General features: G+C 44.5%; 2 protein-coding genes across 6 annotated transcripts in view; one reads left to right on the top strand and one right to left on the bottom strand.

Annotated features, from left to right (window-relative positions):
- Nucleotides 1-14368, top strand: part of LOC117897826 (maternal protein pumilio) — a 220786-nt gene that overhangs the window by 91483 nt on the left and 114935 nt on the right. The gene's annotated exons all lie outside the window — the stretch shown is intronic.
- On the bottom strand, nucleotides 2007-3553 carry LOC117896916. The gene is made up of 3 exons (XM_034805455.1): nucleotides 3397-3553; nucleotides 2542-3332; nucleotides 2007-2480 (listed from the first exon to the last, which is right to left on the bottom strand). The coding sequence occupies exons 1-3, from the start codon at nucleotides 3513-3515 to the stop codon at nucleotides 2044-2046; spliced, it is 1347 nt and encodes a 448-aa protein (XP_034661346.1). The 5' UTR covers nucleotides 3516-3553; the 3' UTR covers nucleotides 2007-2043.

Below are 14368 nucleotides of genomic sequence, written 5' to 3'. Positions count from 1 at the left end.
CACACGATTGTGTGCTCATGTGGACAGATAAATTTGGTCATCGGACATTGTAGAATATTGGTGATTCCGATGTGGGTTGGAGTGTGGGGAGTGTTTGTTAGCCATTAAATCGGCAAAATCAATTACGCCGTTGGCAGGAAAATCATCGTAAAGAGTGTTTATTGGTTCAACCAAGTTCTACTTTTTTTTGGTTCTTGGGTCCAGTTTAAAGATTTTGTGTTGGGGTTTTTTTTTGTCATAGATCAAAATTGTTTTTCTCTGACCCAGAGCCCCACTGTCGTGACCTTCGCCAACAATTTATTCTTGGCCATATAACAAAGCCATTGATCATTGGGTCGACTCAACTTCGAATGACTTTAATCGTAAATACATTTATTTATTATGACATCAGCCTTTCCCACAGCTCCTTCTCTCAGCCATAAATCATCTAAAATGGGCCAAGGACTGGCACCCACGTATCTATAGGGTCTCTTTCTCTCATTTTCTCTTAAAGTTGTTCATCTCGGTACTTGTTGCCTCAGACTCTGCCTCTGTCCAATGCCGCCATAATGCCATCTGGTGGGGATAATAAACATGGCTGCTGCTCCTCCACTCTCCTTCCGACTGGCCCTCCCCATAACCAGAACCAGAACCAGACATCTCCGCTGTCGTCGTCTAAACAATAAATGTCATATGGTTGACACATCAACACTTTATGTGTGTTTTCTCGCTTGCTACGAAAACTTCCTGCATATATCCTTGCCTCCCACTCCGACATGCCGCATTCCGCGTTCCGCTCTGCCGAGAAAATTAAAATCTTTACACGATTTTAATTTCGTTGGCCCCCAGAGTATGCAACGAATGTTGCTCCTCCTCTCCCCCTGACGTTTCATCCTTTATGTTTATATCCGCCAAATAAATAAAACAAGAAAGAACGCAAGAGTCATCGTCATTCGGAGTACAGAATACCCGCTACTCAGAGACTTTTTGTATCATTATTTATTGGATCTTTTCGGATGAGAGTTCCAGTAAGCTCTAGGAATACTGGGAATGTTAGGAACATAGAGCGACTGAAGACTCTTCCTCACATCCTGGCACTCGCTTGCGTAGCGACTCTGGCTATACACTTCGGAGAATATACATACATATGTATGTACATATGTATTCCTTTTGGTTCAAATGTCGCCAAAGAAGATGCCTGGTCTGGTCCCTCTCTCTTTTCCTATGCCTTTGTAGTTTATGGCTTCAATTTGCCCAAATGAGTCGTTAATTTTGACTTTTCATGTGGCACCCCTCTGGCATTTCTATTTCTGTGGCTTCGCTCGCCTGGAACTTTGTCTGGTTGGACATTTGGCCAGAGTAAGTTTCCTTTTTCGGGCCAATTTTATTGTAATTTTGTGGCCTTTAATTGAATTTTATTAGCATTCTTACTTATTATTTGCTCTCGCTACCTCCCTCCCTCCCTGCCACTCCCTAGGCCCAGTCTACACATTTAATTGTGCACTTTATTTGCTTGGTCTAGCACGAAAGAGAGGTGGATGAAGATGCGGAGGGTTCCGAATCGGTTTCTGGTTACTGTTTATGGGCTTCGTCTCTCGTTCTCGTTTTTCCTTACCCTCTACATCTAGTTCCTCTCCCCCAGTGATTTGGTTTCCATTCCGCTTTGTATGCTCATCTAATGAGGGTTTGCTTTAGCCAAGAGAAGAGCAGGAATATAGAAAAGAATCCCCCAAAGGAACGATCTATATCAATAGCCGCTTGTCTGTACATTAATTATTTATAATTATACGCGAGTCATTTCATTGAAGCTGTCTAAAGTTCCCTTAAGCGAACGTACACTCGTATCTGTATATTAATTTTATATATTCCTTTGAAGCATTTCTCTAATTCAAATATGTCTTTCTCTCTCTCGTTTTAGGTAAGAACTTAACCACCAATTTGAGTGTGAGAGTGGGTGAGACTTGCATTCATTTTAGTTCAAGCTCTACTAGAAATAATTAACATTTTATTAAACTTTTACTTGAATTGGACAGTAACTCGAAAACCATATTCTAAAATGGAATTTCAGGGACGATATCTTTTCGTTCTGATTCTTTCGCGATTTTTGCGCTTCTTTCGCGTCACCAACTTCACGTAACGGACCTTTTGGCCGATTCCCGGAATTCTAGGGCGTAATCTGATGCCCATTGAGGGGTGGGCACTGGTGGGGGTGGTGGGTGTGGCCCAATTATTGGACGTCGTTGGTGATGGCAGCCAGGGCTGCGATGGCTGAGAGGCCATTTCAGTGGAGCCGCCATAGGATCGGGGAAATGGATGGCGATGGGGATGGGGATCATAGAAATTGCCAAAGTCAGACTGTGGATGATTGTGCGCATCATCCAGGAAGTCCTCGACCGTGGGCATGGCCGAGATGCTGTTGTCCTGGCCACTGAATGCCACAGCACTGTCGTAGCCCTGGGCATTATCCAGGTCCGTTTCGGGCGGATAGAAGCCCCCATTTACTAGAGCTCTCCATGTAGGAGGTGGGATTGGAATTACCGCCCCTTCCCCTGCCCCTGCCGCTGCCCTCGTGCGACATCAGCATCACCTCCTCGTAATCGTCCTGTGGCTCGTCACTGTAGTCCTGAAAGTGTTCGGATGGATCGTCCTCCTCCTGATTTCCCTGGTAGTAATATGGTTTTGCTTTTGTCTGAGGAAAAGCTTGATAATCCTTTGGTCGTGTTTGGCCGATCTTCAAGGATGATTTCTTGCGCTTTCGTCGCCCTCCAAACTTGCTAAGATATTCCCGCTGAAGAGCCTCGAGGAAGCTGAGATTCAGCAGGGAGTTCTTCTCAAACTGATCCTCCTCGAGGGAACTGTCTTGCTCTTCTTCTCGCTCCCCCTCCTGCTGCTGCAAAGCAGATTTAACGTTCGGAGTGAAGAATTGTTGCAGCAATTGTTGCTTCATCGCCGGCTTCGGGATCGGCCGCTCTGTCGTTGTCGGTGTGGCGCTCAGGGATGCCGCATCCTGCAGCAACTCCTGGTTGAAGCTACCGAACAAAGCGGGCCCATAGTTGGGTGTCAGGCTGGTGGGAGCTGGTGGCATGTGTGTGGGTGCCACTGCTGTGGCCATCAGTTGCATCAGACTCGGAGACATGGAGCCCGTGCCACCGGCCGCTGTGGTATATCCCAAGAGCTGGACATGCGGCTTTCCCAGCAGCTTCAGATTGGCCGACGTTGGGGCTGGACCCGAACCCGGAGCTGAAGCTGGAGCTAGAGCCGAGTGCTGGGGAAATGTCTTGGGATATTTGTAGACGTTGTGGAAATGCGTGTGTTGACGCACCACCTCGGGCATGTGGAGGCGGATGTGGACCCTGAATCATAGCAAGAGTTGAGCTACGGAAACGATGAGAGGGGCGACTTCTCGATAGCACTTACCGCTCCGCGCTGCTTCCGCCTGGCACTGCCTGGCAGCTCCTGAAGTTTAACTCCAGGCTCCATATGAGGATGGTGGCCCATACAACGGTCGACGAGTGCTTCAGGATATCCAGGTCCATGTCGCCATGTCTTTTGTTTTGGTTGTTGTAACTGGGTATCGGGGTCTGCTGCTTTCGCATTGCGTGTCGACCACCTTGTGACGAATCTTTCTGGCCACACGCGTACTTTTATTGTCTTTCAGCCCGGAATTTCCACCGGAGCAGAGCGGATTCAATTTCAGCTCGACAGCGAATGATGCTCGCTGGACGGCAGAGATTCACGTAGAGGATGGTTGGATGGATGGATGGTTGGTTGGTGGGTTGGTGTGTGCCCCAACCTCACGTTTCCAATTGCATTCAATTTCCATTTGCAGCTTCCAATTTGTACGGCCACCTCTCTCTCGTTCTCTCTCTCTCTCTCTCTCTTTGATATGCGATACGTTTGAAAGTACAGCGACAGGAACAACAAAAGCAAAGGCAAAAACTGCACAGCAGATGCGGCTTTCCATGGGTGGAAAGACAAGACGCATGCGTAACGTTTTCAATTTCAATTTCCTTTTTGTTTTTTTCTGTTCACGCACTTGGCTCGTTTCTTGCTCCCCCTCTCTCTCTCTCCCAGCTCCATCGGTTCCTTGCTCTGTCCCTCATCGCCTCGTCGAACGAGTGAAGCCAGAGAAGTGCTGCAAGAGAGCGAGAGCTCTCTTCGCATTCCAAATGAAGACCTTGAAAAGCTAAGAAATGTCAGAAGCAGTTGAAGAAATATTGAATGAGGTGGCAAAGGAGGTAGACATGTAAAAGCAATTTAAACAGAAGAATCTAAGGAATTCCATTCCAAACCCTGAAGTTCATCTACCAGAAAGATATGTCCAAGTGTGGCCATCACTGAATTAAGCCAGAAGAATTCCTTGAGAGTTGTGTGTGGAAATCCTTGATACCCAAATGAAAATGAATATTCTCTTTGTGGTTTTGTTTGCTTTTGTGTGCTCTGTTGGAATGGTTGTGGAGGAGGCGGAGTAGTAGGAGGAGTGGGGAAAGTCAGAGACTTACTTAACCTTGGTTAAGTGCCAAAAATACTTGGTAAGCTAAACGCAGCTAAACAGAAAATGCAGTCACGAAGCTTCCCAGCCGCCACTGACGACTGCAGATGATGGCTTTCGTTTTTGTCTTTATTGGCTACTGGCTACTGGCTACTGGCTTCTGGCTGCTTTTGCTTAAACCCATAATTGCATTTTGGCAACGAGGACGACGTCGCCACCAGCAAGGAGTCAATGAGAGTGTTTTCCTCCAAGGATAACCAGAAAGTTTTCCCCGAACTTTACCTCGGAGGGAATGGTGATAAGCTGCTTAGTGGAATTTAACATTTAAGATCGAAGTGAAAGGTTCTGGTGTGCGGTTTGGTTCGGTTCGGTTCGGCGTCTGGCCACAGTCTGTGCCAAGTTTATTGCTCCTGAAGCGTTAGTTAACAAAGAAGAAAAGCAAAACGGTCAACAAATAAATAGTAACGTTCAATGCCTTTTTGCACTTACATCATCTATAATAGTCAGCGGCATTCGTCTCAGTAATCGTCTCTCCGAGTCTCTCTCGATGGTGATGATAATGCGTGAAAAGACAGCAGCAACAAAAAACCAAACAGCTAACAGCACAGCCAAAAGCCTTCCCGCCCGCCACACCACACAACTTAGGAGCTGTCGAAAAGTACTATAAAATAGAAGCTCTTCAGAAATGTAAATGGAATATGGGATACCCTGGCAATATTTTCGCATCCAGGAGGGTGCAACTGATGATACCTGCTTGGTTCAGTGCAGAACCCTCCTGAAAGTGGGCATAGACGAAGAGATTGTATACTACAAAGGGTAGCCGTGATATAAGTAGAAAATGTTAGAAAAGAAGCGAAAATGTAAGTGCGAAGAGGAACAGCAGCGTAAAGATTAACAAGTCATGATTATTAGTTTGAGGAGGAAGAAGCAATCATAGGGAGTGGTGAAGGGCGACGTAAGATGGGGATATACACACATATACATACATACATACACATTAGGGGCAGAGCGAGAGAACGGTGCCTGCCTGCAGAACGGTGCAAAGTTCTTTTATGTTGCAAAGTCTTACCAGGCATTCACAGAAAATGTTTCTTGCTTCTTCTCCTTCAAGTGTTAGTGGGAGTGGGTGATGTGACTCTCCATTGACCTTTTTAAGTGGTTTTTGGTCTTGGCAAAAGTTTTCCGGCATTCGCTCGCTGATGGTGTTGCTTCCTTCCTTATAGCCATTATCGGGTACGTGTTGCTGCTAATGTTGCCAGCAACATCACGCGATGCATCTGTTGACCTCAGTGTGTGGTGGGTATGAGTTGTGCAGCAACATGATGTTGCAGTAGGGATGGTGAAGTAGATCAGCCAAACTGGTTTGCGCGCAACATGTTGCCAGCCTGACCTTGGCCTTCACTGAGCTTGGCAACATGATGTGGGCCAAGTCTGTTGCGTCGTTTGTATGGTAATGAGAGACTCTCTCTCTCCTCCCCTGCCTCCCACGACCATCTGCTGACCATCCATTGGTTTGTGTCTTTACTTAAAGCACGGGTCATTGTCTGGCTGACAGCCTAGAGCTGGGCATGTTGCGTGACTGGAAATTAACACAAAACCTTTGAACTGATGAGGTCTATTTACTATTTCAGGTTTTTCGTACACTCGCTATTTGGGGTCGTGATGGTACGTGTCGTGTCCCACATGTACCCATCTCTACTTCCATGCATTGCTGTGCTTCCTCCTTTCGTACTCTTTCTCTGTCCATGTCTATCTACTCCACTGTTTGCCGTCTCTTGTTCGGCTGTTACGCATTTCGCGCTTAAGTTTAATTGTTGTTTATTCGAGCATTGGCTTTACTATTATTTTAAATACCATCATCAGCGTCGTCGTCGTCGTCATCAAAGTTTGTCTGAGTTTCCACCTGGGTCATTGTCCACTGTGATCGTCCGTCTACCTCTTCCTATCTTTGGGGAGTCTCTTTCCCTTTTCCTTTTCCCCCTTTTTCCGCCTTTTGCGTTTACCTTTTCATTCACCTTTAATTGCAATTTGTAGGCCCCGGACTTATGATTGGCGGCGGCGTTGACTATTCCTAGAAATCATTAAACTATGATGTCACGTTTTGGGTGTTAGTTCTCTCTCCCTCTTTCGGCCAGCTCTTCCCCTCTTTCCCCTCTTCTCTTTTGGCCTGTTGCTATGGCTTTGTGTCACATCCGGCGGCGGCAGCTTGGTGTTTTCGGCTTTCAGCTTTGTTTGTTTAGCAAGTAGTGTTCTCTCCACTCTGTTCCATTTCATTCGAGTATTATTATCTGTATGACTGTGGAAGTGGCCCCCTCTATGGACCAATTGCACTACTCGAACTTATACTTGGTTACTCGAGATACATACATACATATACATTTATTGCATGACAATTAAAGAGGGCCGAGCAGCTACAACTGTGCAGAGCTCCTCGAACTGCATTGAAAAACTGCCAGTAATTTGCCATCGATCTCATTTATCCCAAGTTCCGCCAACAATTTGCACAGAGTTCTTCCAAGTACACGTCCAGGTCCAGGTCCAGGTCCAGGTCCCAGGTCCCAGTCTCTGTCAACTGGAAAGGAAAAGGAAAAAGCGAACCCAACCCCCCAATCGCAAAAATGGGTGGAAAAACAAACACAACAGTGGGAAAGGGAAAACACGGTAGGAAAAATGGGACAAAATAGAACAACAACTTTGGCCACACAGCCAAAGCCATTTGAATAATTACAATGGATGGCAATAAATTAAAGCAAATGTTGCGATTTCTCTTTCAGATACACTCACAGAAAAGTTGCTTCGATTGTCCAATCATTAGCTGGTTCTACAAAGTACATGTACATACCACTACGATAGCTTTTCTTTTGCTTCCAGCCTACAGAATTCAGTATTCGAAACTATTAGTATTCGAGACCCCCCTACAATATTAGATATTTATTCCTCAGTGAGCCCCAGCGCCGCTTCAATTTCTCAAAAGTTTTGCAATGTTTCCGAGAACATCGATGCAAACACACAATCCACTTAAATGACCAGAAGACCACCTCCCTACTCCTCGTGAGCCGACTCCTCCAATAGCAACTTCCAACTGGTTGACAGTCGTCTGCCTCAACATCTGTGCCTCCTTGCGTGGCTTCCTGGTTGGGTTCGGTGCTCTGTTTTTGTACCCGGTACTCGAAGAGTAAATACGGTTTATTGCACTCGTGGTGAGAAGTGAATGTATGTAACGCACAGAAGGAAACGTTTCCGACCCCAGAAAGTATATACATACATACATATATTTCTGATCTGCTGTATCCACAATTTTAAAGATAAGAGAAAACTAAAAAGAGGACTTCCGTAGGGACTAAAGGGAGTGACTAAATCTATCAGGTCACCGAATTGGGATTAGATCATTATTATAGCCAGAATGAAGAAAATAAGTTGAACTGGCTTCTTTTTTGTTGCTCATTCGTTCTTGCTCGCATCCGCTGCCTCAAGCTGTGTGTGTCACTGGGGAAGTGTTGGCGGGAGAAGCGATGTACATAGATGTAGATGTAAATGTAAAATATAAAATGTCAAATCCGAAAAAAATCGCTAGGGGACAGACAACTGACTGAGTTCCGGGTATAAAAGTTTTGACGCGTACGAAGCGTCTCACAAACGTTCCTACTCGTTTTTTTTTGGTGCCTGGTGTGGTCCACTGAGATTTGCAATGGGACACCGAACATGCAAAGACATTATCTCCATGTCTGTCCACACTTTTTCTCTTTCTTTTTCTCTTGGTGCTCTGCTGACTGGTGCTGGCTAAGGCATTTTTGTCCAAGCTGTAAATGTCAGTAACAAGATTTTCCTGGCCCTCGTCCATGCTCTCGCCCTGCCCCTGGCCGTGGCACTGCTCTTTTTCCGCCATGGCAGATCTGGTTTTTCCTACGCTGCCTGCAGCATTCTCATACGTATGAATTTTCCATCGCCCCGTCCAAGCTAGCATTTTTCTTGTCTTTTTTTTTGGGGCCAATGGCCAATGCTGCGTTGTGTTCTGTTTTTTCTGCCGGGTTTCTGCCCGACCCGCAACGTTCTAAGCAAACTTTACACGCTCTAAAAAACAGTCGATAGAATGCAACAAGTCGAACATTAAGCCGCACGATAATTAGCATCATAATCACTTTTGCTATGATTTACTTTTTGCTTCTTGTTTTGTTTTTATGGTTTTATGTACCAGGTTCATCGAACGGATTCGCTTGGTTTTCCTCTCTTTTTTGTGATTTTCTTTAACCTTTTTAATGACTGCCCAAGCGTTGATTCGATTCGATTCGATTCGATTCCGCCGAACCGGGATGGTTCGTGCCGCTAATGTCTATTTGATTAATTAAATTAATCACTCGCTTGTACGAGCTGTACAGATCATCAATATGAAAATCAATAAAGAAAGAAATCAACGCATAAACGAAACTATAAATAAAATTGATGAGGGCCCCGCTCCTTAGGGGTCCACTTTGGGTCCACTCTGTGATATTTGCAACACATTTTTTTTTTTTTCGTTCTGTTTTATCGAATTTGTCTATAATATTTTGATGGGTTTCTTGACTGGAATTACGTCAGAGTCTGCTTGAGTTTTCGCAAGGGGGAATTATTAATGAAACGATAAAATAATGAGGGAGAACGTACTGTGATTAAAGACATATTTTTAATGGAGTATTAAGAGGAAAAGGGATTTGATTTTTTCTTGAGATGCTAATTATGTATGTACTTCCATCTCAATATCCTGCACCCAACATCAACTTGATTCTTATTTTTCGAGCTCGCTTTCAACATTAATTAGAAATGTTTACTAATCTAAACTTAATCTATCGCAGAGCCACAGAGCCGGTAGAGTGTAATCTGAAAAGGAGAAATTTAAAAGAACAACATTATAAAGCTCAAAACCGAAACCCCGAACCGAACTCTGGACTGGAGTTGCTGAAGTGACTGCAAAACTGTCTACTCCTATTTTCATCTGTGCGCCGTGCACCACACGTACGCACGCACACTGACATGAACCAACACACAATTTGTAAAAACAACACTCGAGTTGAACTTTAAGTAAACATGAAGCGAAAACTACATAAATGAGTTTGCTAAAAACTCGGCACGAAAGAGTTGTCGTCTCTTTCTCTCCCCAAATTCAGAAAAAGAATTGGATGTAAAAGGAACGGAATAAAATAGTCGACGCTGTGTGTACCCTGGAAATAAAAGCTAAGCTTATTATACATTTTATGGGTTTAGATTAATTATATTTTGCAATCAATCGGTGTATAAAATCATAAGATCATAAAATAATAACAAATTGAGATTCATAATACCTTCGAATGCAAAGTAGAGTGAAAGGGCAATTGGAATAGGAAGAGGAATAGGAGAGAGATGAACCGAAAAAAAGTTCGTCTCGGTGTGAATGACACAGCAACGAGAATGCTTTGCTCTGGTGGAACGCTCTTGTGCCTGTCTGTCTGTCTCAGTGTCTGGCGGGTGTTTGGGTGTTCCTTTTCCACCGTGTCCACATGTTCTCACACTCACGAGTGGTGGACACTCTCCGCGCGGGGGAGAAGCGAAGAGACGAAAAGAGGGACGGACGGACTGCTAGGAGAGTTGTTGTTGGATTGTGCTTTTATGCTGTGACACTTTTGTAGACTCACCCAGACCCCAGTCAGTGCCCAGTGCATCCGCCCAGAGCTGTGTGTATGCTTCAGCTTCACCTAACCACACTCGTGATATCAAAAAACTTTGCCGACATGTAGAAGAAGAACAAGGCGAAAAAGATAGAGAAGAGCACTGATGATAGCACTGATGTGTGAAGAGGATTGTGGGGAGGTTGGGGCGGAGGGAGAGTTGACAACTCTGGTTTGTTTACTCTGCCGCCCTTTGCCGCTTTGTCGCCGCAGGGCGATTCCAATTATTGTCTAAGCATTTTCACGCCAACCATTTGATTGATGCGCACAATAATTATAAATATTTAAACATAATGCTTCAAATTTTGTTTTGCATCAACATTTATATTTTCCTTTATCTTTATCCGTCACCCAGTATAGCCGTCTCATTCTAAACATCATTAGGCGGAAGAAAAATTGTACGTAGGTTTTCGGTCCGCGTCGCTCATTATGGATGGTATCGTTGGGAAGTAATCTAATGTGACTTTTGTGTCTTTCACTGGCCTGTCTGTCTGGCTGGCTGCATGGCTGCTTGCTCGCCATGTCGGGGCGAAACCAACTGGAAAATCTGCAATGACGAGGCGACGATGGAGACAATTTGATTTGAGGGCAGCGACGACAGCTTTTCACGACTTTAATGGGTTAACATTAAGCGACTTGTCGCAGAAAATTTACATGCAAATTGTTAACTCACTTTGCACGTGTCTCCCCACCTCACCCACTTGAAGTGTTTGTCTTGACTCGAATAGTGTCGTGGTCTATCAGGGTAACACGGTGGGAATGCGACTTGGAATTCGGCAATAAGCTTAAGAAATCAGCCACAGATTAAAGTTTGTAGCCAGACTGCGTGACTGCAGTAAAGGGAAATTCAAATTCCCCTGAAATTATGTTAAAAGATTTCGAACGACAATTTAAAACTGAATTTGATCACGGAATCTCGGTGGATGAGACGCTGAACTTTTCAAACCATGTTTAATGCAATAGAAGGTGCATTCTATTTGGAGCTAGTGTGGCTACGAGTGCAGTTCCAGGTGAAACCTCAAATATAGGATACGATTATAATCGCCAAATATCGAATATTATAAAAAAAAAATGTTGGTATGTATTCGTTTACAATTTGGAAAATAAATCATTTCCGAATATATTCCTCTTCATTTTTCGTTCGGATTTTATGCATCTGTCATGCGCTTAAATCGTTTTGGATTGTGGACAAACCAATATTCTCGATCATGATTCAGGGATTTTTGACATCCCATTCACCCCAAATACAATTTCAATTATGTAAGTCTGCTACAACACCCAATGGATGGCGGGGCGAATTTAATGTTTTTTAATTTCTTGTCGTTTTTATTTTATTTTTGCTAAATCATATCACAATCAATTATAAAACTATTAAGAGCTGTGCGCCACAGCTCGAACACGCATAGAAACGCCCGTTCATCCGCACCCCTCTTGGACTCCGCGGAGCCCATTCCGTTCCTCATTCCACCTCCCAGCAGGGCTGTGCTGTGGCCATTAAGCTTGTCATCAAACGTTACAAATTAATTACATTCGCAGCGAGAGAGTTTCCCGCCAAAGGGAACCGTTCGCATTTCTGTTCCCGGTCCAATCCCATTCCCATTCCGCTGGCATTGCCATCCTGGTAGTTGTTCCTATTTCTCGTTCCGTACGCTCCATTAAAACTAAAAAATGCAATTACATATAACGCCTGGGGGGCTGTGCAATGAGGAGGCAACAGAAACAGCAGCAGCAGCAGCCACCAGCAGGACAGCACAGCACAGGACCAAGGAGCAGCCGAAGGATGATGCTGATGAGTTGATGAAACAACGTTAGCCCGTTCCTCATGGCCATGTCCTGGTCCTACCCTGCTCCCCTGTGCTGCTTCTCCTGCTGCTGTCTTTCATTTCTAGCCTGTTATTGGCATTGGGAGGACGCGCGTCCCTGCCGGCAATGAGATGTCTCTGCACATTTTTAATTGCATTTGTCAGTTGTTAGTTGGTTAGTTAGTTGCAAGTAAAAAATATTAATGCATTTTGCGACCAGGAAATGGAAAACTTTATCTAAAAGCTTTCGCAATTTATCAACTAAAAAATACGATCGACGAAAGTCAAGGATACAAAGTTTATTTCGGTGTTAACCATCCAACATACTCCAGCATCCATCACTAAACTAGAAATTAAACTGATTTAGGCCACCTTAATAAGCTATTCCTAATGGTCCTAGATTCCGATCAAGTTTTAATTGGACTCCAAGCAATTTTCACGCATTTCCAAGCCGGTTTCCAACCTCTGGGCAACGATTATTCGTAACCCTTTCACAACATTCAGATGGAACTTTAGCTCCTCATTTATGTTTATCCTTCATTATTTTTCATTCTCGTTGAGATTTACTGTTGCTTACATTTCCGCAACCTTTTGACGGATGAAATACAAACAAAATGTGAATTTTTCTGCGGTTGGACAGCACGGCACGCATTTTCCCCAACAGCAGCAGCAGTAGCCGCAGATGCCGTTGGTTGGGTTGGGGTAGAATGGGTGGTGGGGTGGCTTAAAATTGAATGAAAATAACTGGCACTATCTACTGGGGCGTTAGTCCGAACCGTTGCAGCTGCAAAGTTGCCACTGTTGCCGTTGCCGTTGCATCTCGGTTCAGTTCGTTCCCCAGATAAGACGCGAGTGACATCCTGGAAGGCGATGAGCGCTCGGATGCCGACAGAATGACGACACTTTTGTGTGTGCGTGTGACTGTATCTGTGCCTGTGGATATCTGGCTGTGCCTCCTGTTGCTCTTCTTGCCGCTGGTGCCCCCTTCCCACGGTGTGCGTGTGTCTGTGTTTTTAGGAGTTTATTATCATTACTCTGCCATATGGCGAAAATATCCCCCGAAAGGCGGGGGAGGGACATTGCCTGACGTCAGCGTCAGCAAGAGACGCCCGTCATCATCATCATCATTATCATCATCGTCGTAGTCGCCTTCGCTGTCGCCATGATTGTTGCTCTGTTTACACTGAATGTCCTCGCTGCTATATTACGTTCCCCACCTCTCAGGACCCCGACCGATGACACTTTTCAGACCCTCCCTACCCTACCCCTTCTTGTTTTGTGGTCTGTGTCTGGCTCTCGTCATCATCATCATCATCATCATTATTATTATCATCAATGCTATCTGCATAACTCGCTGGCGGTGGAGGAGGAATTGTGGAGAGTGGGATACGAGTGAGTCTCTGGAGGAGGGGCGGAACGGTTTTCGGGGTTAACTGCCAGCTTGCGTTTTCCATGTTTTTAATAGTTTTAAGTGTGTGCAAAAGAGACAGAGAGAGAGAGAGAGAGAAAGAGGGAGAGAAAGGGAGAAGGAAAGAGCGAAAGAGACAGGGCTGCTGTCATGTTGCGCAAATTTTCTAAAACGTTTTTGTGTAAATGTAGCGCAAATTTCTCCCATTCCATTTCCCTCTTCCTAGCCCCCACCCTCCTCCTGTGCCTGTTCGTGGCGCGCAGTTCAAGTCCTGAGCGCGTGTGTTTTCATAATGCGCCATAAAGTATGCAATGTTATTTTGCGCTTGATGAATTTTTCCACGTTGCGCAGTTTTGCAATAACCCAACCGCTAACACACCCCATCCACCTTTCTACCCAGCCACCCACTCAGTCGCTAGTCCACACATCCACCCACCTACAACGATGTTGTGCGGGTAATAGTGTAAAGTGGCTTTCATGCAAAAGTGAATTAATGTGTATATAACGCCCAGGAGTAGAGCAGACCTTCGCAACATCAGCAAACGAAAATGGAAAATGGCAAGAAATGCTCTCAAAGTGATTTAAACTTTTCGTTTAACTTTGGAGGTGTTGGGAGCATCCAAACTACTGTTTGTGATCGTTTGTACTAGTTGGACATCAGAGAGTTGTGAAAGAAAAGAAGGAATGAATACTACTCGTACTATTTGGTGGATTCCTTTTCTATCATTCAGGGAGAATGTGGAACGGTGGAACGGTATTGGCTGTGAACCAAAGTGCTCATGGGAACGATTGGGTAGGAACTATTTCGTAGACTAATCAATGAAAAGCCAATAAAAGCGGATATGTACGTATGTATATATGTATGTATGTATGTACATACAATGTAAATAGTCCAACTATTTTTTCGCGATATTATTTTATTATTTTCTATCCCAAGAAATTGTTGAAAAATTTTCAAATTGAAAAAAAGTATAAATAAATGTTGGTTTAAATCCATTTTTGAGGCAGG

This window comes from Drosophila subobscura, chromosome O (assembly GCF_008121235.1).
Source record: "Drosophila subobscura isolate 14011-0131.10 chromosome O, UCBerk_Dsub_1.0, whole genome shotgun sequence".
NCBI classification, from domain to species: domain Eukaryota; kingdom Metazoa; phylum Arthropoda; class Insecta; order Diptera; family Drosophilidae; genus Drosophila; species Drosophila subobscura.
The sequence above is the reverse complement of the archived record's forward strand: the minus strand, read 5'-3'. Positions and strand labels throughout refer to the sequence as shown.